This window comes from Balaenoptera acutorostrata, chromosome 9 (genome assembly GCF_949987535.1).
Source record: "Balaenoptera acutorostrata chromosome 9, mBalAcu1.1, whole genome shotgun sequence".
Taxonomy (NCBI): Eukaryota; Metazoa; Chordata; class Mammalia; order Artiodactyla; family Balaenopteridae; genus Balaenoptera; species Balaenoptera acutorostrata.
This window is the reverse complement of record NC_080072.1, coordinates 62,832,569-62,856,402: the sequence shown is the minus strand read 5'-3', so window position 1 is coordinate 62,856,402 and position 23,834 is coordinate 62,832,569. Positions and strand designations below refer to the sequence as shown.

The following is a 23,834-nucleotide window of genomic DNA, read 5'->3' as shown; positions in this document are numbered from 1 at the left end:
TGCTAAAGGAACTTCTCCAAGTGGGAAACACAAGAGAAGAAAAGGACCTACAAAAACAAACCCAAAACAATTAAGAAAATGCTAATAGGAACATACATATCGATAATTACCTTAAATGTGAATGGATTTAATGCTCCAACCAAAAGTCACAGGCTCGTTGAATGGATACATAAACAAGACCCATATATATGCTGTCTACAAGAGACCCACTTCAGACCAAGGGACACACACAGACTGAAAGTGAGGGGATGGAAAAAGATTTTCCATGCAAATGGAAATCAAAAGAAAGCTGGAGTAGCAATACTCACATCAGATAAAATAGACTTTAAAATAAAGAATGTTACAAGAGACAAGGAAGGACACTGCATAATGATCAAGGGTTCAATCCAAGAAGAAGATATAACAATTACAAATATATATGCACCCAACATAGGAGCACCTCAGTACATAAGGCAAATGCTAACAGCTATAAAAGAAGAAATCGACAGTAACACAATAATAGTGGGGGACTTTAACACCTCACTTACACCAATGGACAGATCATCCAGGCAGAAAATTAATAAGGAAACACAAGCTTTAAGTGACACAATAGACCAGATAGATTTAATTGATATTTATAGGACATTCCATCCAAAAACAGCAGATTACACTTTCTTCTCAGATGCACACGGAACATTCTCCAGGATAGATCATATCTTGGGTCACAGATCAAGCCTTGGTAAATTTAAGAAAGTTGAAATCATATCAAGCATCTTTTCTGACCACAACGGTATGAGATTAGAAATAAATTACAGGGGAAAAAACCACAAAAAACACAAACACATGGAGACTAAACAATACGTTACTAAATAACCAAGCGATCACTGAAGAAATCAAAGAGGCAATCAAAAAATACATAGAGACAAATGACAACGAAAACATGACGACCCAAAACCTATGGGATGCAGCAAAAGCAGTTCTAAGAGGAAAGTTTATAGCAATACAATCCTACCTCAAGAAACAAGAGAAATCTCAAATAATAATATCTAACCTTACACCTAAAAGAACTAGAGAAAGAAAAACAAACAAAACCCGAAGTTAGTAGAAGGAAAGAAATCATAAAGACCAGAGCAGAAATAAATGAAATAGAAACAAAGAAAACAATAGCAAAGATCAATAAAACTAAAAGCTGGTTCTTTGAGAATATAAACAAAATTGATAAACCTTTAGCCAGACCCATCAAGAAAAAGAGGGAGAGGACTCAAATCAATAAAATTAGAAATGAAAAAAAAGAGAAGATAATGTATCCTGTTCCCCAACAAATTTTTAATCAATAGTTTTTGTAACCACTGATGATTCTTGCCTGAATTAATTATTATTATGGTAGTCGAAAAATGGTGATTTCCTAACTTTATTATTTCTTCTATAGTTATTAGCATTCTACATAAGAGAACTTTCTCTTTTTCCCCATTATTCATTATTTAATTTAGGTATTTTGGGTAATCTTTATGGACTCATGATTTTCTTTTTTAATTCAATGTGTTATACTCCATTTCTGTCATTATTCATTTCAGTATTCAACTTGTCTAGATTTGGCTGGTGTGATCCGTTTTAAACTGGCTTTGGTGTCCTTTTGACATGCCATCATTAGTTCTAGGTTTTCTAAATTTTGTGTTATTTTTGTGTTTATGTTTAGTACTTTTTACTTTCCAGTCCAACAAAATGTTTCAGACTTACCTTTTACTTTACCTGCTCGTGAAATCAGCCATTTCTCAAAAAAAACACAAAAACCTAGCTCTTTTTTGTAGGAAATGGCATTTAGAAAACAAAATCTGAGCACCAGGTGTGCTTTTTGCTTCTGGGATATCATTACATCTAGGCTCCTTTAATGGGCAGAGAAAGAAAAATAAATTTGTTTAGAAAAATCATTAATTTATATCAGATGCTTCTAATTACTATTTACCATCATAAGATTTTTCCTCTCCTTACCTCATTCCATGATTGTACCTTACCCTTCTTTCCCAAGGACAACCTTGTTTCACAACATCAGTGTGTTTTACTCACTTGCTCATTACTCACACACCAAATAGTTTCAGAATTCAACTGACAATAAGCCTCCTAAGTGAAGTTCAAAATTTCTTTACAATTCTATCTTTAGAATATATTCTGAGGGTAAGTAGTCAGAGTACTATGTTTCTCCCATATTTTTTTTGAAGCAAATTCAATGCATTAACTTATTTCAACTGTAACTACTTAAATATGGCATGACCACAATGCCATTTATCACACGTAAAAATTAATAATTATTGGATTAATATTCCATCTATTTCAGGTCTTAAATTGACTCATAAATATCATAAATGCTTTTTTGTTTGTTTATTATACAATTTCTTTGCTTGAACCAGAAGTGAAATCTATTGCAGTTGGTTGATCCCTCTTAGTTCTCTTCTGATTTATATGTTTTCCCCCATTTTTTTGTTTGTTTTGTTTCCATTTTTATATTTAAGAAACCAGGTCATTTGTCTTATAGAGTTTGCTCCAGATTTTCTTTGTAGTATAATTTAGCAGGTTTCTCTGTCCTCTTTATTGCTGTAAACTGGTAGTTGGATCTAGAGGTTTGGTTAGATTCAGACTCGTTGGCAAAGGAGGGTTTTCTTTCCTTTTCTTTTGCGAGTAGAGGTTTACAGAACTACTTTGTGGTAATATTTTGTTTTCCCATCAGGAAGCACATTCATCTGATTGTCTTTGTGTGTGTGTGATGTTACCAGCCATTGATGCTCAATGCCTAGATGCATTAATTCATTAGCCCTGCAAACAGAGCCCTGAGACACTGTTACAGACACATTTATAGACACACTGTTATAGACACACATCCATTCAGACACATTTCTAGAACAGACATATCTCAGGCCAACTCCTGTCTTTCCTTTAACAACCTCTTTGCTTCATTGTTACCTGTTTTTGGACCTCTCTTGTTTTAAACTTCTCTTTTTTTCTGTATGAAAACATGATGTGTATAATACAAAGTGGTGGCCCAAACTTATAGTAACAACCTTCCAAAGGGAACACAATTATTTTAGAGGAGGAGAGACAAGAATGAAGAGGAAAAAAACATGAGAGATAAAAGAGGGCACAGAAAAAGGTGTATATGAGCTCAGTATACATTTAAATCAAATTCTGCCTAGAGAACATTCATATCATGAATGTGACTTTTTAGAACTATGAAACATTTGAAGCTTGAAAAATTAGAACACGAAGAAGAAAAACTTTAAAATGCCCCTTGTTTTAAAGTTTTCTGAACGAAAAGGATAAAAACACATCAAGATTCACTCATGTGTCTTTAAAAACATGGGATTTGAGTGGGAGAAGGAGCAATTTGAGTTTTTTGTTTTGTTTCTTTTCTTCATGAAGCGTGTATTTTACCTTAAACCAGTTCACCAATGCCATTACATTCTGGGGTCAGGCTGCACAGTTTCGTGCCATTTGACCTAACAACTTGGAGACTTCTGAGTGACAGTAATGATATGCTGACTCCTGTAATGAGTGTTCTAATGTCTGTCACAACATGAAAGGTATTCACTTAACAGAGACACAACAGAATCAGATAAACAAGGCGTGTATCTGACTGACTGCAAGGGTTGGAGAGGGAGGTTTCCTCTCATTCAATTAAAGATAAAAAATATTTACACCAAGTAAAATTTAAAACATGCTGTGATTGTTTGCTTTCATCCCATAGTGTGGAGGTTAGGGAGAGGGTTCTTTTTGTTTTTTAAGACCTTATTGAGATATAATTCACATAGTATACAATTCACAGACTTAAAGTGTCCAATTCAGTGTTGTTTAGTATATTCATAGGGTTATGCAGCCATCACCACAATCTAATTTTAGAACATTTTCATCTCTCCTAAAGCTAACACTATACCCATTAGCTGTCACTTCCCATTCTCTGTACCCCCTACCCTCACTCAGCCCCAACCAACCACTAATCTACTTTGTCTGTAGATTTGCCCCTCATGGGCACTTACCTTTTAAAAGCCGTTCATAACCTGTCCCACTGAAATTTTTTTACTTTATTTTTGTACATTATTTAAAAACAAGTACAATAGAATAGAACCCTCAAAACATGAAAGGGTCTCAAAAAATTGTAGCAGGATATCCCACAAAAATATTGTTGAAGCCAATAGCATCTGATGGCTTAAATAAATAATTGCCAAGCAGTGAAGCTGTGGGAAAGAAGACAGATTACAGTATTACTTAAGAAAGTCAGATGCTAATGATTTTAAATATAAACTTGAAACAGGCTTGAGTTACGGAAACTTTTCTTGCTCTAAGACCAGCAATATTTGCAACCAGGAGTATTTGCAAATTCAGATTCTAACTTCACTGCTCACCAACTGTGTGACTCTGGGCAAGTAACAGAAGATTTGTAAACTTTAGTTTCCTCATCTGTAATATGAGAATAATGATGGTACCAACCTCATGAAGTTACTGTGGAGATTCGCATATGCAGAGCCTTTAGAACCAAGCCTGGCACATAATAAGTCTCAGCAAATGTTACTTGTTGTCTTTTTACCATTTTTGTTCATAAGAACTCAATAATCCAGGTCAAATTCCACAATGGAATTCTTAGATATGCCAACTTTCCACTTGCCATGTGTGATTGGTATTTTCAAAATCTCTGCTCAAAGAAGTTTTCTGCCATGAAGACAATGGATTGGAATTTAAGATACTGTAATGTAGAGGAAAATAGCACTGATCAAGTATGATTAATAGAGCTGTAGGTTAGCCTTCAGTTGCTTTAGAACGATGTGTTCCATGAATAGTAAAAGTGCTGATTTATTATTCTCACCTAACACTCGTGTAACAGATTCTTTCTTTTCTAAATTAAAAGAAAAAACTAACAGCAATGAAAACAAAAGCTTATATAATGGTATTATACATGTTTAAAAAATAAAGAATAGATTAGAGCACCATAAACCACACATAACCTCTTCTAGTTGAAATGTTTAACTAAGACCTTAAATGTGTGACTTTTAAATCTGTGCGTGTGAAGGGAAGTTGTGATTTGGTTTTGTGTCCATAAATGTAAGGCAATGTGACCACCAATGAATGATTCCATTACCTTTTCTTTAACTCCAGTACCAAGTGGCTTTCGGTAATAGAGTGATCTGTTAGATAATTTTATTTTTGAGGAATTATTATGCATTTTCTGTTCTTTTAAAAAGTGTGGTGCTAAATATTATGATGTCCCAATCAGATGACTCATGATACACAACATTTTCATACTCGGGAAATGTTAACACATTATAGTCCTTGCTTTGAAAAGATAAAAGAATGAATCACAAACAACACATTTTCATTTTCCTTTGACCCCAAGAGACAGTTTAAACAATGTGGTTTGCATGCGGCCCCATATGGCCCTCAAAGGCCTCCACATTGTGCATTCATGTCTACATTTTAACCCCAGGCTTTATTCCTCCTGGCATTGTTTTGTATTTGCATGAAAATATGTAAGTTTTTTTTTTTTTGCATGACAAGCCATCCGTAATGTTGAAGTTAAATGTCTAACATATCTTGCAATATCACGTGTCATTAATTCTTACATGATATTTTTTTTCTTTTATTTTCAGTTACTGAAGTTAAATATGCTTGAAATGTAAAAGTGGCATGAAACTGGAGTGATGCAAGAATATTTAATGTTCCTTTAAGGACTTACCATTTTTTAACTGGGAAAATTTGGGGGGTAGTTCCCAGCCTTGTCTTCGGACACCAATCCCTCAATTACAAATTATGATAAAACTATATTGAACACAAGTGCTGTCAGCAGAGTAATAAATTCTGAAGTGATACTTCTTTTTTTCCCTGAGAATGTGTTTCTAGTTCTTGAATATGAAATACAAAATGTGTCCCCTAATTTCAGGATTTATTAAATATTTGATTTAGTTTTCTTAAAGCCTTCGTAATGGTACATAAAATTAAGCTCAACTGACTTTGGTGAAATTTCCTAACTAAAAAAGTAATGAATTACTGAATGACAGCGCCAACTAATACTTTAATATTTCCTAAATGAACATGACTACCAAAATGGATATTAGATATAGGAGTGCATGAGCATACAAAGAAAATAAGTTATTTATACCATTTTGTCAAGCATCAAATTCATAAGAGCACATAACTGATTCCCACCAATGGGCCAAAATATCCAAACAAGTGCTGTTTTTTCCAAGTAGTCACCTTGCTAGCTCTGCATTTATTCCTATCAGCTGTCATTGCTAAAACCGTTTTAGAATACCCCTTGTCAAATTACCTTAAGTCTTTGGCACACTAATACCTGTGTGGTAACAAATCTTGTTTCTTGGAGAGAGACCCTCAGAGCCAAGTCAGTCAAATAAGCTGGCAAAACATGTTTTTAAAATGATACGTCAATATGAAATTACCAAGACTTGCATGGCTTATAGCCTATAAATGATTAAGAACGCGTTTCCCAAAGAAGAACCCCAGATAGCATTTACATAACAGCAACAGTGGGAATAAATGAAATTTTCTTAAGTCTTTTAGGCAAGCATCTGATATTCACTTGAATGAATAAGTTCTGATACATGTATTCTGTTACATCTATCTGTATTATTTTAAATTCCACCTCATTTAAGGTAATGGAGTGGTTTACATTTTTAAGGACAGCACTTCTTCCATTTTTTCTTGTCATATCAGAATATAGATAAGTGGCCATTATATCTCCCTTGCTTGAGTGAATATCAAGTTAATACCTCTTTAGCAGCAATTTTAATAGATTTCGGTTGATGGTGTCTTGACTGTCACCAGCTAGCTCTGTGATACTGGCAGGGGACTCAGCCTCTCTGTGCCTCTGGCCCCCTGTCTACAAGTGAGGGCTTGGAGCTCAATGATCTTTAAAATCTCTTTTGAATGAAAATATAATACTGTAATTATCATATATCTGTGTGGGAACGAAATCATCATATATCATAAATCCACACACATCTCTGAGGTTTTGATTAAATTCAAGCTGAAGTAACTCAAATTCCAGTTATTTAAAAAGACATGTAGACACTGATGTGTCTAGCGTCTCTAGTAAAGTCTTTTCTACCTGATGATAATGATGATTATAAAGATGACATTTGTATAGCACTTTATGTTTATAATGCCTTACATGAGTCTCACAACCTAAGAGCTGCTGTCATGATCCTCAATATGCAGATGAAGTAGATACTGAGGTTCAAAGAGATTCAGTTACCTGTCTAAGGTGATGAACTAGCAAGTTACAGAGCCGGACAGAGGGTCTTCTACTTCCAATTTAATATTCATTTCCCCCATTGTCATTTACCTGCCTTTTAATTAGGAGACAGTTTTCCCAAGGTGTCATTTTTCAGAATTTACACTCCTGGAAACTAAAATCTGCCTTTAGGGACCCTCCCGCACCCCTTTAGACTATCCACTTGCGTCACTACAGCTCTCTCTGCTTTTACAAACTAGTTGTTTTGTCAGCATGAGTGTGACAACAATTAGACGTCCCCTGTTTTTGCCCCATGCCTTTTCTCCTTCACAGTCATTCAATGACAAGCGTAAAAAGAGCTTCATCTTTTCACGAAAATTCCCATTCTACAAGAACAAGGAGCAGAGTGAGCAGGAAACCAGTGATCCTGAACGTAAGTAGATTCTCGAAGAGAATGTCACCTGCAACACAAGAGAAAAAAATCCTTCACGGGCAACACGCATGATGTAGGCTCCCCCACGCCACACGCCTAGGCAAACAAACACGGCAGGCAGGCAGGTCAGGGCTTACTACTGTGACCAGTGTTTGGCTGCAGTCTGGATCCTTCCCTGGATGGAGCTCTTCTTTGCAGAACGCATTGGAGAGGGACCTGAGGAAGCAGGGACTTTGCTTCCAAACAGCATTTATCTGTGACCAGGACTGGGTCTGGTTCGCGTTTTCTATCACGCAACTCTCCAAGGGCTTGAGACAAATTCTTTTCTGGACAGAAATATTAGATTCCATTGCCACGTGTATTGTTTTGGAATGCTAGCTAACTGGGAGTGATTAAATTCCCTTTATTGATTACTAGCATTTGTTCACTCTTTCCCTCCCAGCAAATAGTAAACACTTCCTACTGAGCAGTGAGCTTGTATTGGGTGGATGCTCAGACTGAGAATTGGCCATGAAACTTGGAGGGGATCATCGCTCTCAGTGGTACGTTGCTGTGGCAATACTGACAGTGGGCAAAAATGACATCTGCTGACTCTTTCTCTTTTTCATAATAATCTTCGGCTTAAACCCTTCGAGTTGCTTTACAAATCCTTGAGTCTCAGTCCAGGGAGTTTGGGGTGAAAGTTGTTTCAGAAGAAGAGAGCATGGGATCCAGATTGCTCAGGCAACACGGTCTGTCATGGTAGTATCCATTTCAACTCCACTGACTTCTTCCTTCCTCTTCCGTGGCTGTTCTCCCTCTCTCATTGCTCTCTCTGGGGACTTCCATGCAGGACATCCCCGGATTAGGTGACGACGGTTATGGAACAAAGACTCTGAGTAAGTTCCCAGGAATGGTCACTGTAACTTTTCTTTTCTTTTTCTTTCCTTTTGAGTTTCGCTTTTGTTCCTTTTCTCGAGGGCCTTTCACTCCTAGCATGCACAAGATACGAGTTTTATTTGTTACCTAGCTGTGAATGCTCCTACAAAGCAATTTTCAGCCGTTTTGTTCTGCATGTCAGCATTTAAAAGCAAAGTGTCTCAGGCACTGTAACTTCCGTTGCAGTTCACACCTTCCCTTTCTGACCGTGTGATGTGACCAGCATGGTCCTGATGCCGCCGTGGCATCCCTTGCTCTGCCGCCTGATACCTCCCAGGGAGCAAGAAGCCATGTTGAAAGAAAGGGCGAGTTAAATGCTCTAGACCAGGAAAGCAGAAATGTATTTTTTATTCTTTCTTCTGGCTTTTCCCCCAGACATACTTAATGACCTTGCCAAATTCCATAATTGGGTTGTACTTTGCTATTAGTAAAGGAGCTGTTTTATAGTCAAAAGGAACATGCATTCTCAAAAAGTAAATATTAAGCTATTTGATCTTCCATGAATAATTCTTTGCTATTAACTTTGACTGATTTTTTTTTCTGACTTGCGGTGATCCTGCTTGAAATGTTTGTATGATAAAGTTTTAGATATGTATTAATATGTTTTTCTATCAGTGATTTATTAGCTGCATTGCATAACCAGATCTTCATTTTATGGTTTAGAGTGGAAAGAAAAATACATTAAACTTTAAAATTTTCTAGTTATTAATGCCTTTATTCTGTGTCTCATTGCACTAACAAAAAATAATAATTCTGTGTATTAATATACTATACTATGATTTTTCTTTCTTTAATACTAACTCCATTGTGTAGGCATCAATGAACTAAGAACAGTTTTGTGTCTTTTGCAGCTGTATCACATGTTCATTTTTGTTTGTTTTCTTTTGTTTTAATTTAACAGCTGTGGGCAATATTTTTAGAAGCTGTTCATTTCATTTCTATAAAACAAAATAACATTGAGCTGGACTTTGTTTTCAAGAGCTGGTTATATAACCCTGCGTAATGATACCCTTCATCCTTCAAATTGTTAATTTGGACTCTTTTTTTTTTTAGATATGTATATTTAGAAAACAAAATCTGATCAAGAGTAACTACTGATCTCCTTAAAGATGAAAACTTTATCTTTGAATCTCTGTATGGAATATGTCATGAAATTTTTCTTGAATTGGTGGCTGAAATTCAAATGTTGATTTCAACAGTATCTGGATAGCATCAAGTACCACCCGAGAGAATTTCTTAAATTTTCAGTGGGGGTGGGGAGTATTTTAATATATTGTTAATATGAACATCGCTAAAAAGTAGCTGCTATTGGAGAGTCAAAAATATAAGTTATGCCTTTTTATATCTAGAATGATGCCCTTTTAAATCCAAAGGTTTGTTTACTCTTTAAAAATTGAACAGATTTCACTAGGTAGTTATTTGCCAGTTAACGCTACTGGTAGCCATAATTTGGACTTTAGCTGGAACATATTTTTAATTTCTTTTTACCTACAAAATAGAAAAAGTCTGTTAAACAGTATCTTGATGTTAAGAGAGATTGGTCATTAAATAAAACACTGCATGGTTCTAAATTTCTATAGTGTAGCTTCATTCTAAATTATTTTAAAAGTAAAAATCAAAAACAAAACAAAAATAAACCTGTCATCTTCAAGTCAAGGTACTTGTGATAATCACACACGTGAAAATATGCCATTGTTGGGTGTGTACTTAGACTTTCTTTTCAGTAACAAAAAACAAATATGCACTAATTCATCCACACTTCTTTCCCTAGTGCCTCTTTGCACTTGTAACGTATGTACCTAAATTAATAATGCAGTTCTGGTCAAACACCCACACAAAGAGAAATGATTCGAGTGAATTTAACCCATGCTTTGATTTTCATTAGTTTCATGCTCTGAAATTAATCCATCTAGGATGTGTTAACTAACACTATTGTGGGAGTCCTTTCACAGTGTTCACATGTATCACATCATCACACAGTACACTTTAAAATATATTACAATTTTATCTGTCAGTTATATCTTAATAAAGCTAAAAAATGAAAACTAATCCATCCAAGAATCTATAATAGCAAATACATTTTAAAGCACTTTTTTTAACTGTTAGAGAATAATGTTCTATATTCTTTTCCTTTTTTCTAAAGATGTACAACAATTGTCACTTTTTAGAAAGCTGAATTTATTGCTAATGAGCTTCAGAAATCAAATAGTCACATATTCTTTATTCAATTAGCCTGATATACAAAGAAGTTAGTAAGTTGATGAATTTATCTTCTATAGCTTAATAAATAGTACAGATGAAAGGAAGTGATTATGGAAATAAAGCCCTAATTCTGGCACATAACCAATACGTCCCTGTTATGCTAGTTTAACTGTTTTTATGAAAAAAAAAGTTCGAAATATCACTGTATACTTGTGCAGTCATTCAGCATGAATTAAAAACATACTTCGTGCCAGAACCTGTGCTTAGTATCAGACCGTTTATCTTCTGCCTGTTCCATTCCTCCAGAACCTAATAGCTATCCAAGCAAGAATCTTAAAATAAAAACAAGGAAATATTGAACTGACTCATAAAACATTTTTCAGTGACTCATTTCTTCCTCCAAGATTTCCTACACACTCACTGAAGCAGGAAAGTTCTTCAACAATCTCTTTCATCTTGTGAATTAGTTTAGGAAGTATTTAAATAGAAATAAAATTCAAGGGATTCCAGGGATCAACTGGCAATTTGAAATGCAATATTCCTGCAAAATACATAAAGGCAAAATACAGCAACAAAAAGCCTGCAAGAAAACAGTCCCTGCAGCCCAGAATCTCTTGAATTTATAGTCAGGAACATCCAGTTGAGAGACATTGACCTTTGTAACAAGAATCTGGAAAATCAGAGCAACATGAATGGGTCAAAGTATTTATAAAAAGAAAAGTGCTTAGATGGACATTATGCATTTTTTATAATTAAACATACTTTACTGTTTGCTAAAAAAGAAGATACAGCAATCAAGTAGTAGCTTCCTGGAAAACAGAGATAAAGTTTTCATCTTCATCTTATCTGAGTTTTCTTAATGCGTCTCCTCTGCGGCCTCTTACTTGCCTTTCGCTCACATTTCTAGTAGCCTTGCATGGTATTCCTTTAAGTTCTGGCTGCTCTCCAGTGCTTGGTATCTCTTTAATTTGCTGTGCTGTTCTTGCAGAACATGTTTCTTCTAATGCCAGCGATAGCGAAAGTAGCTACCGTAAGTTATTGCTTTGGTTTGTGATTCTTTTCTTTGCAATTGCCCCTTTGCCTGTGGTGTGCATTTCAGATTTTTGCTGTCGTTGTTTTTCAATTGCTGCCCTTTATCATCCTCATCCAAAGCAAATGGCTTGAAATGAAATCATCATCTGATGTGGAAAGATACCAAAGACACTAGGGCCGTGGGTGGACTCATGTGATTTGTGCGAGAGGCAGCAATCTTGCTAATAAATGACTCCAACCTCAGTTGGCTGTGGCCTGATGATGCAATTCTCCTAGAGAAGGTGGGGGTAAAGTTCGACTTGGTGGATTCTGACACTCTGTCCTCCAAAATAATTTAAACTCCCTGCAGAAAGGTTGAAAAGTTGTCATGGTTTTATTTTCCTTCTCCTTTTGCCTTTTCCTTTCTGTTCCTGGCTCCCCTTCACAAGAGAAATCCTGATAAATTACAGTGTTCCTTTTAAATGGAGCATGAACCTTATATATCTCTTCTCTCCTTGATTAATATTTTGAGGTAGATACTATGTTATATCTAACTTTAAATTTTGATGGTTGGGAAGAGATGAAAAAGTTTCATCCTCTAATGTTGAAGGAACTCACATTTTGTTTAAAAGTGAACAAATCTTGGATCAGAAAGCTTAACTGAAAAGGTAGGTAACTATTTAAAAATTATTTCTGGTGTTTGTTTGGTCACCTCAAGCCATTTGCTTAGTGATATAAAAATATTCACCGAATGCCAAGCACATCCTTTTTATCTGTTCTTGTGGTTTCTTACCACGTACAGGTTTTTGGTGACTAAAATAGGTACATGTTATTACTGGGATCCTTGCAATTTCTGTAATATTTATTTATACGCCTTAGTGAAATGGGTTACTCAAAAAGCAATTGCTGAGGATATTAGAAAATTGCAGGCCCAATACATATGACCCTCAGCTACCAAGATAGAAATTGGTTGGAGGTTTTTGTTTTGGGGTATTCTGTTTTGTTGTGTTTTTTGTCTTTTTGCTTGTATTAATTGAAAACAAGAATAGAAGAATAGAATAGCTTTTATTTTTGTTTTTTTCCGTTACAGCATGATAATTTACAAAACCATGCCTTTTTTTGAGGTGGAATGTCAAATAGTGTTCTTGAAGTGTGACAAATTCAATCTGGATCTTGAGAAAGGCTTTGGATAATCAGATTGGTAGAAAAATAGAAAAAAAAGCACAAAAGAGGAAAGATGACAGATGGAGGAGGAAGATGAAACACACCACAGAACGAAATGAAGAAAAGTTGTAATGAGATGCCTTTGATCAACCAAATAATATTAGAACCCCCTCATTTCCTTCCTCAACATGATGACAAGTCCTGCTGATGAAAGGAATTAAAGCATTCTTGTTCTTAACGTGATCCTTAACATTTGTACATTCTTCCTACTTTTATACTTTTATGATTATCCCAAGTTGGGAAAATATTTGCCTCCCCATCTCTTCATTTGGTTTTAAAACAAAGAAACCTGGCTGGTTAAGAAGTGACCAAAGATTATCTTCCCTGCGCCTGAAGTACCCTCAGTTTAGTATAAGGAAAATATAACTTATTTGTTGGGTTTCATGGAGACCCTTGGCCCTAATTTCTTTGGCGTCAGTTTTCAATTTTTAAGTGTTGTGCTTCCATCCTGTAGATACAGGTAGAGAAAGGGAAAACATCAAATCTTGTTCTTTCAATCCCTTTTATGGAAAGTATATAGGAACTACCTTTTCCTTCAGAAAGCTTTTTTTAGAGTATTTCAGAAGCCCCTCTCTTCTCCTTCAGAGATGGGAATGTTCTTCCCAGAATCATTAAGTTATAAAAATTGCACCAAGGCTTTCAGCTGTTTGACAGGTTTTTGATTGCAATGCTCCAAGATGAAATCAATAATTCTTTTCACCCTCAAATAGTAAGTACACATAAATGTTTATTGAATGAATAAAGGAGACACTTGCAAACAGCTTGAATTATCTATGAGAAGAGAGAAGAGTTGGAACTGAACTCTAGGATATTACTAGAGAAAATGTGGAGTCTAATAATCTATATTAGCTTGGGTCTCATCTGAGGGTACAGAAGGTTAGCCATTCAAATTGTTTTCTTTACAAATGAACAAAAGTAAGAAGAGCCTTTGTCATAGCTTAGAGGGGAAAAAAGGATATTTCTTTCTCCAGGATAGAAATATGAGGAATTACAGAGGAATATTCTTTAGTTCATTCATCATCCGCTCTATGTCATGCTCTCTCATAGGCACCTTAAGACCCAATATGAATCTCAATGAACTCTGGAACTCAGCACACGTATAGGGAGAGAGAGAGAGAGAGATCAATACATTAAAAAAGCACAAAGTGTGGCCATTTCTAGAATAAAAGTCTGGCCCAAGAATAGTGGGGCTTCTGAGATGATTTCAAAGAGGAAGGGGCCTTTGAGCTGAGCTTTGGAAAGATGAGGCACTTGCCAGCTCAATAAATTGAAGAAGAAACTTTCCAGGAAGGGCAGTGGCATGACAAAAGACAGAGGCTTGGGACAGACACGGTTTCATGAAAGTGCCATTTTGAAATCAAACCAGGCTGGATTTTTCTACTGAATTCCTGGCTTTTGCTGTAATTATGACTAACTTCTACGTTTTGTGGATAGCAGTATAGACAAATACAAAAAAGACCTCTTTTCACTAATGTTCAGGTGTTATTTTTTACTCTTAGAACCATTCCATGTCCACTCAGGGATAAAATGGCTAAAAAAATAGTCAGTGGTTAGAAAGAAGAGCCCAGGCCCGTGTGTTTCACAGCTCCAGAGGGCACCATTCACACTGCATTCTGGAGTTACAGATTGTGCCAACTTTACTTGAAAGCCTCATATATTTTCTGAGATACACACACATACACATGAATTTACACTAACCTCAATTTCTAATAAGTAGCTCAGACCTTTGCTGCACCAGCTCAAGAATTATAGAATAATTATTTTTTCCGAAGTCCAAGTATATTGAGCACTAGCTAAAATGCAGTTAGTTACAATGCACATTGTCTAATTATGCAAGATGCCATCTCAAACCTTGCAAATCTCTACAAGCTGAAGACCTGCCTTCCTTAAAGCCCGGTGAAGCTCTTTATGTCATTATGGGTATGGGGGAGCTGATGATTTTCCTCCTAACCCATTGGTGCTCATCAGTTAAGTAGGATTTTCAAAACAAGGATCTTGAAGAAATGATCTGAGTGAAATTGAGATACTGAAATGAGGAGACCCCAGACTTTCCCTCTGGAATCAGTGAAAATGGTGCCCATATTCTTCTCCGTTCTCCACTCTTCTCAAGTTTGGCCCTTATATTTCCTCTAGTTCCTTAGCCCTTACAAAGCAATTTTATTACATTTATTATTATCTCATTTGATTTCTGCAACAAAATTATGAGATATACCTTATATTAATACCCTGTTTTACAGATGAGGAAGCTGAAGTTCCAAAGGGCTATATACCTCACTAATATGATCGCACTGCAAGTCCAATCAAGATAGTTTAATTCTGAAACTTACACATTTTCACTCTTCCCTATAGTTTGTAATCCAAGCCTCTTCATGTTTTATCTAGTACATTTCAACCATTTCATACTACCTACCAAGTTAATACAAGCAGCAATATTTATATAGCATTAACTAGGTACTAAGCCTGATTTTAAGGGCACTATGTATAGTAACAGATCTTCTGAAGAGCCTTTGAAGACACTGAATCACTAATTCACCATGTGACCTTGAAGAAATCCCTGAACGTTTTTGAACCTCAGTTCTCGCCTATGTAAAATGACTAGCTTGGATTAGAACAGAGATATAAGAAACAGATTTTAATCAAGATTGCCCTTTGACCAACTGGTAATAGCTGCCAGAAGAATTGTATTGAAAAGTATTGAGGCCAAGTGAGGCTCAGCAGTAATTCGGGCAACGATCGATTGGTGATGCATGTCGAGTGTTCGGAAGGGGGAGTGACATCACCATGTGCTACAGACTTTCCATCTGTAAACCACATGAACTCCAAACCCTTTCTTAGCACTAACATTCTATGGCTCTAGGAACGCAGTTAATTCTTCATAATTTATCCAGTGCAGGCACTAAACACTAAATTTAGAACATTTAATGTCCTGCCACTGGTCTTCACTTCCCTCCTCTCTCTTTTCTAGTTTTGAAAAAGTTCTAAAAAAAGAACAACTTGTGTTTCCTTATCATGAGGGCATATTAGGGTCTTACTCCGAATCCCTCTTACTGTGACTTGCTTCCAGTTTAAAGATGGTGTTTCGTGGAGACGGTTACAACGGTGTCTGCTAAGTCTCTGCCAGCCGCAGGCGTCCACCCCCAGTACTGTGCCACTCTCCCCTTTCCAGCCATGCAGTTGCCAAAACAAGACCAAGTAATCGTTCGTACCCTTGTGTCGACTGTTATTTCTGAGTGCCGACACCTCCTGTGCAAAAGATAGAAAAACTACTAAGGATGACTGTTTTATGGAGATGACAAAGCAGCATTTAAAAAAAAAGAGTTGGTGTTTACAGATGGAGCACCTTATGCCCTGTCAGTGACTCTGACCCAGGTTCAGCTCCTTTCTCTGCCACCCACCGTTTGTTCATTTGTAAGTTCTGCCCCTATATCCCAGGCTCCACAGAGAATTCTACATCTCTGGCCTTTTTGAGACAGTGCCATATACTCAACAAGGAGTCAAAAAAGGTGTAGTTTTGAATGTTGACTCTACTACTTACTAACTGAGGAAACAGGCCCCATCTCTGAGCCTCAGCTTCTTCATCTGTAAGGTGGAGATCATCAGAGCACCTACCTCAAAAGAAATGGCTGTGAAAAATAGGAGGCAATGGCTGTGAAAGCCTTTTATAGCCTGTAAAGTGCTATGCAGACATGAATCATCTTTCCTTCATTGCTGTGGCTTTTTTATTTCTCCCCCTCGTAATCTCCCTCCCATTACCCCTAGGGCTTTTCATTCTTGAACATGAAAGTGAAAATTGGTTTCATGTGCTGAGTTCACAGCTATTATGTAATACCAGCTGCCATAGCGTCCCTGCAGGCTTCCTTACATAGTCCCTGATTGTCACAGGGTCTTCAGGATTGGGATGGGCCTTGACATAAGGGATGCTTTCACTGCTGTCTGCCAGTCTTACTGCTCTGAACAAGAACCAGTGCTTTTTGTAGGTTAGAAGTAAACCAAAAAGCAATGGATAAATGAAGAACTAACTACAGAACTGTGTTCTAACAAAGTCAATCAAAGCTATGTTGCTTTGTCCTAATTTTCTGAATCACACATTGTAGTTACTGACACCAAATATTTTATTTAAGGTTTGCCTTTAGAATGTACCATCAGAATGATTTGCAAGGCCATTGTAAAGAGATTCCCATGGGGACACGAGTTGTTATATTTAGAGAAAACCACACTTCCCAAAATGAAAGCGTATAGACGGAAACACAAAGTAGAACCTGTCTTTGGCTTCATTTCTCATCCTGTCTCCTACCACTAAAATCAGAATGCAAATTCATTGTCCTCTTTCTTTATGTTAAGTACTGGGGACACAGTGGTGACTATGGTATGGGGTTCCCAGTCTGGTGCAGAGGCATAAGTATCACCTGATATTTAAAACCTCTGTTATCTATCCCCTGGTCAGGATTCTCCTACCACATATTAATCGTTCCATGGAGATTTCTCTGGACGTTAGTCTAACATTGCAGTGTTAGTCTACCATGCTTCTATCTCTAAAGCTATGCTTTTTTCCCCAACCATTTTTACACTTATCCTCTGAATTCCTATGACCTCTGCATATCTCAGCCTTTAGATAACTAGAGCTTAGCAATCAATCACCTTTATTATTTTTTGGCCCAGCCTCTGTAAATTTTAGTCGTTTCATTTTTTTAAAAGGGAATCACTTTTTCCTGAATAATAAAAAAAAAATCATGAATCTGATTCCTCCCATACCAAACCCTGCCCTGATGTGAGAAGGTCCCCTGAACACTTGGAGCAGCCATGAGTAGGTTCCACTTAGAAGAAGCACCAATGCCTATTCTCCGTGACTTTAGGAAGTAGCCTAGCAGTGCCGTTCTGAGAGTGGGCCCTGCTTGAGGGTGAGGTAAGATGTGACGTAGGCCTGGGGCCATTTCTCACACTTGAAAAAGTAAGACACCCTCACTCCCCCCACCCCACCCCACCCCAGGGAAGACAGCTGTAATTCACAGCTTTACCCATATATCGCTTAATTTCCCAAAATCAGTTGTCATTATCAAAACTGTCTGTAATACTAACTCCTTTTATGAAATTAACTCACCCGAGGCTGTGACTTCTGAAGGAGCAGCACATGGCTTTGACAGACTGTGAATGTGTTTCAGGGGCTATGAGGAGATAAAGCAATGAGACTCATTGCCCTTTGGTTTCAGGAAACAGTACCTCATATTACACTCCTCTATAGAAAAGCATACAAAAAGCCCTTTTCAACAGCCCTAAACAATTTCTCCACCAAAAGATAGTTGGTCCTGGGCCTATGCAAATAAAAGAATAGAGCCTTCTGGTTTTGCAGCCGAATCAGACTAATCTCGTGCCTAGTTCATCAACTGGGCAAAATAGATGATTAAAAAAAATAATTGCCTAAAACCAGTTTACTTTTCATGGTTATGTGTTGACTTGAGGGTCATCGTGAACCAGAAGGCTTATAGCAAATGACACTGGAGGGGGCCGACCCTTATGCTACGTTGTCTTCCTTACTTCTCTTTTCAAAGTTTCAAGGCTAGACTTAGCAGCAATTAGACCCAGTGATATAGGGTCCTCCTCAATTTTTTTATCTTCTTAATTGACCCAGCGTTTTCTTGATGAATTAACAGAGTAAAATCCTCCGAGCCCTGTAGTGTGTGCTGGTGAAGTTTTGTCTCATAAATGAAACAAGCAGGCATTTGCTTTTGAACGTTCTTCTTTGGGAAATAAAACGGAAGATGAAATAAAAGGTCCAGAAATTCTGGTAATGTAGCAGTAACCTATTGGAAGGACCCTCTCCTTGAACTCAATGGGTTCCTTTTAAGTAGGAATGCTGGATATGAGGCCATAGTGCTGCATTTCTCAGTGTCAGACGGAAGGCGGTCTCTTAGACGGCCAGCCTCCAGTTGTTCCTTAGACTTATACCTTCGATCACCTGACACTGTAATAGTGCTAAACAGCCTTATGAGGGTGAAGGGATTTGGGGAATGGTTCAGGGAGGGAGAGAGCAGGGAAATTAACCCTGAAGTGGGTCTGTTTCCTGGGTTGCAGAGCAGGACTTGTAGCTGTGGTTTGTGATTGGTTGTTAGTCCACCGTAATTTTCCTTTTTTCTCTTCTCAGGAGGGCAAGAAGACTTCATTCTTTCTTATGAGCCTGTCACAAGACAGGAAAGTAAGTTTCCCAGCATGCTTTGGTTCCTGATTGACACCATTGCAGGAGGGAAAGAGTGAAGGACTAAGGAAAATAAACTCCTTAATAGTCAGCAGTTCGCAGGCCAGACCGTGCTCTCTCTTTGGCCCTGTGACCAAGCAAACAGCTTCCCTGCTGAACGTGGGCAATGACAGCTCCCAAGAGAATGGAACTGCCTTCCAGATGGGAAAGAGCACATCCAAATCATAAAGAGCCCCACCTGCAGGATCGATGCATAAAATCTCCATGCAGATTGACATCCACTCAGTATTAAGAAGGGCTTTTTAGCAGACCTGTCGTAAGATATAAGCTACCTTCTAGGCTGCTCCGAAGCCTGGGAGGAATTTATACAGAGGCTAATGGCATCAGAGGAGGAATTGTACCAAATGAACTTTAGAGTTCCTTGTAACCCCATGATTACAAAGGAATTGGGAAAATCCAAGCAGAGTATGGAGAGTATTTTGAGCTAAGGAAAAGAAATTATATATAAGGTGTCATTACTGCTGATGATTACTTTTTAAAGTCATTGCCTAAACAATGGTCAAATAGCTACTTTGGAATCTTTTTTCTCCCACTCAATTGACTAAATTCAGTAGTTGTTTTGACATTGTGTAGGCATAACTGTAGAGTAAGCAAAACCTCTCCAAATGTTTCTTTTCATTGACAGACACTGCAGTTGTTTTTGCCTGCAGAAAGTAGACTCAGCCAACACACTGGGTATTAAACATTCCAGAAAGTAGATAAATTCCAGAAAGTAGACTCAGCCAACACACTGGGTATTAAACATTCCAGAAAGTAGATAAATTCCAGAAAGTAGACTCAGCCAGCACACTGGGTGTTAAACATCAATTTCCCTATGCGGGGCTGTATGGGCAATTTATCCACCGAAGTAATACCCTTACCAGTTCTTGGTGTTTGGCAGTTTTGCCTTAAGATCACAGTGGTTCCCGAGTCTTTCTCCTCATCTGCATCTTCCTTTCCATCTCTGCAGTAAACTATACCCGGCCAGTGATTATCCTGGGCCCCATGAAGGATCGGATCAATGACGACTTGATATCTGAATTCCCTGACAAATTTGGCTCCTGTGTGCCTCGTAAGTATCTAAACAAAGCTTGTCTCCTTTTGAGATGATAAAATGTAATTCTGTTCCTCCAGTAGTCTCTCCAGTGATTCAGATACCATCAGTTACCTATTTTCCAGGCATCTCATTTAATTTTCCCCGCCGAACACGTTTCATCTGTGCTGCCATGTGTTGTTCTCTATTTAGTGAGTAAATGATGTGGTCCCCTAGGGGGCAGGATGAATCCTTTCTTTGTATCTCCCATAGCATTTAAAATAGCATAGGTTTTTTTTTTTTTAAAAAAAAAAAAGGGACCTCCCTGGTGGTCCAGTGGTAAAGAATCCGCCTTACAATGCAGGGGATGCGGGTTCCATCCCTGGTCAGGGAACTAAGATCCCTCGTGCCGCAGGGCAACTAAGCCTGCGTGCCTCAACTAGAGCCCACGTGCCACAAACTACAGAGCCCACGCACCCTGGAGCCTGCGCACCACAACTAGAGAAGAGAAAAACCTGCACGCCACAACTAGAGAGAAGCCCACGCACTACAACGAAGAGCCCACGCGCTGCAACGAAAGATCCCGCGTGCTGCAACTAAGACCCAATGCAGCCAAAAATAAATAATTAATTAATTAATTAATTTTTTTAAAAATAAATAAAATAGCATAGAATTATTGATAGGCATCAGTATGTTCTTATTGATTGATGGAAATGCCACTGAAGCATCTTTTCCCATAGAATAACGTTACCGAACCAGGTTCGCTTGCCCAACGCACAGCAAGCCAAACGCTGAGATGCCGAGGTTTGCAACAAAGAAAGGGTTAATTCATGAGGCAGCCAAGTGAGGAGACTGGAGAACGAATCTCAGACTCTCAGACTCGCCTCCCCGAAGGCGAGAAACGGGATATTTGTGGGACGAAGGAGCAGGGCGGTCTGAGGTGTGGGGAGCACACCTCAGGTGTGAGGTAAATGTCATTCTGTGCAGGTGCAAGTAGGCCACAGGCTTCCTCATGGCAAGCATGTTCAGAAAATGGCAGCATTAGCATGTTCTGAGGGTGGAGTTTGGGACCCCCTGATGTCAGAAGGTCACCAAGTGGACATTGGCACTTGCCCAGTTGGAGGGTCAGTGGTCTCTCAAGCTCGAACTGGACGCAGCTGACTCTGAGTTCCTGAAAAACAGCTCAGGCAAACACATCGTTTGGGTTGTGTGACGCTTGGAGGACATGCAAGTTTTTTTTAACAACAAAGCGAGCTCAGTCAGTGAAAGCAGGTTACAGGTTTAATGGATCTAACTGATGGTCACCCTCAGTTACAATAAAAGAGATCAGAAACAAAGCCATCTATTAAAATCACCTCAGGATGACTTTGGGCCGTGTGTCAATCCAAAACAAAATAGCCTTTCCCAAGTGTTTCACAGCCTCAGGAGTTGGGATGATGCAGACAAGAAGGATTATAAAATTTTAACCCACCCTCCTGGCCACTGCAAACTTTAATCTGCTTTCTTGTCATTATGGACAATCATCAGGTCTCCGGGTCCCTCTGATACACTCAGGGCTACATGCCTGTAAGAGTCTAGCTGCTCTCCGTCCTCCCATTCCCCACCCACCCACTCACCACTTCCATCTCTACTCCCACTGTGTCACATAAAAATACACAGAGGCCTTCTGTGTACATAGGCAAACCCACCAGGGAATTTTAATTTATTAGATCATCGAGCTCTTAAATCTGATCTCAACAGATATTTCTTTCTCACTCTACAGTTTTTAAGCTTTATGCTCTAAAGTGTCTCTTACATTTCAAGACTGCAGATGTCTCCCGGAATACAGAAGAATAGCAAGAATTGCATGTGTGCAGTACATGGGCAGGAGGGAACTAGGATGACTGTGCTATCTCATGAAACTGTTCCCAGCAAGGATTCTGGGAAGAGACCTTGCCACAGAACATACCCTGAGAGAGACTCCAGATAGAAATGATCAAGTCAAACCCTAGGCCATTCGTCACAGCTCCCAGCTTGCTCCTCCACTTTTGAAAGAAAAAGAAAAATCCTTTAGCACCATTTTTACGTCCCCTCCACCTTGCATAGTCTTCTCTTTCTCTTTTTTTAATTCATAGCACTATTTTATGAAAATCAATACATGTTCATTGTACAAAACATGGAAAATGATAAAAAGTTAAACAAGAAAATAAAAAATATACAGAATCCCACAAGGTACCCAGAGGTAACATCACTGCTAATATTTTCATAGATTTCTACCTATTCTTTCTTTTCATGCATTTTCTCCCATGATTGGGCACATATTAGATATATATATATATTTATTTTGCTTAATATCGTTCAAAATTTTATAACTATTTAAAATGATTATTATGTCATAATTAATACTTTCTCACTTATGGGTATTTTGGGTTTTCTCTACTTTTCAATATTATGAATTATAACTCAAATACAATTATAATTATGTGTTATTTATAATTTATAAATTAATATAATGAATATCTTTAAGGATAAAACTTCATCCAAAGTTTTGATAATTTTTAAAGATAGATTTCTAGGAAAAATATCTGGGTCAAAGATCAAAAATATTTTAACATTTTTTTAATGTTAAGGATAAATTATATTTAACTCAATATATCCAGGACAATACCATTTCAATTGTAATCAGTATAAAAATTATTGAGGTATTTCATAGTTTTTGGTAGTAAGTCTCGGAAATCCAGTGTGTATTTTACACGTATGGACCAGCCCCATTTTAAGTGCTCTTGAATGGGGCTGCTGGTGACCACACTGAGCAGTGCAGGTGTAGAATGTATCTTACTCCCTCCTGTATTCTTTTTTTTTAATACAATTTTTAAAGGTTACTTTCCATTTACAGTTATTACAAAGTTATTGGCTATCTTCCCGGTGTTGTACAATACATCCTTGAGCCTATCTTACACCCAGTAGTTTGTACCTCCCACCCCCTCACCCCCCCATAACCACTAGTTTGTTCTCTATATCTGTGAGTCTGCTTCTTTCTTGTTACATTCACTAGTTTGTTGTATTTCTTAGATTCCACATATAAGTGATATCATGCCATATTTATCTTAACATTTTTTTTTATTTATAATGTTAAATTATTTTCCCTTCTCTTCTTACCAAAAAGTTTAACCATTTCTAACTATGGTTAGAGTTGATGACTCTTAGTCCCTCCTTAACTGTGACCATCTCATTTTGCATCTTTTAAAATCCCCGAATATATTTATACTGCATGTCCATTTTTTAATGTGAGACATTTTTCTACTTCTTTGCTTGTCCCGTAATCTTTTACCATGTGCTAGACATGGTGATGCTGCATTATTGATCATCTGGATTTTGTTATCTTCCTTTACAGAATATTAAGTTTTTGTTCTGGCGGGTAATAATTTACTGACAAATCGGCTTCTTCCAGTTTTGACTTGGTTTTAGAGTTTGTGAAGGTGGGTCTAGAGTAAGTCGAGAGTAACCTCATAAAATGCGGCCCTTCTGGCGTCTCAACCAAATGCGCAGTCTGGCTGAACTTCAGAGTCTCCTAGCACTACATGACCTTAGACAC

The 23,834-nt window shown here is 37.6% G+C and overlaps 1 protein-coding gene across 9 annotated transcripts in view; it reads left to right on the top strand.

Annotated features, from left to right (window-relative positions):
* The window catches only part of DLG2 (discs large MAGUK scaffold protein 2), a 1,232,045-nt gene that overhangs the window by 1,198,129 nt on the left and 10,082 nt on the right, over nucleotides 1-23,834 (top strand). For 5 of the 9 annotated variants that reach the window (XM_057552552.1, XM_007168546.2, XM_057552553.1 and 2 more), the window contains 3 exons: nucleotides 7,544-7,643; nucleotides 19,138-19,188; nucleotides 20,198-20,299. In XM_057552552.1, the coding sequence (XP_057408535.1) occupies nucleotides 7,544-7,643; nucleotides 19,138-19,188; nucleotides 20,198-20,299 (253 nt within the window). Of the gene's footprint in view, nucleotides 1-7,543; nucleotides 7,644-8,475; nucleotides 8,522-11,751; nucleotides 11,794-19,137; nucleotides 19,189-20,197; nucleotides 20,300-23,834 lie in introns of all 9 variants that reach the window. The other 4 variants (XM_057552555.1, XM_057552554.1, XM_057552551.1 and 1 more) reach the window with 2 other exon arrangements.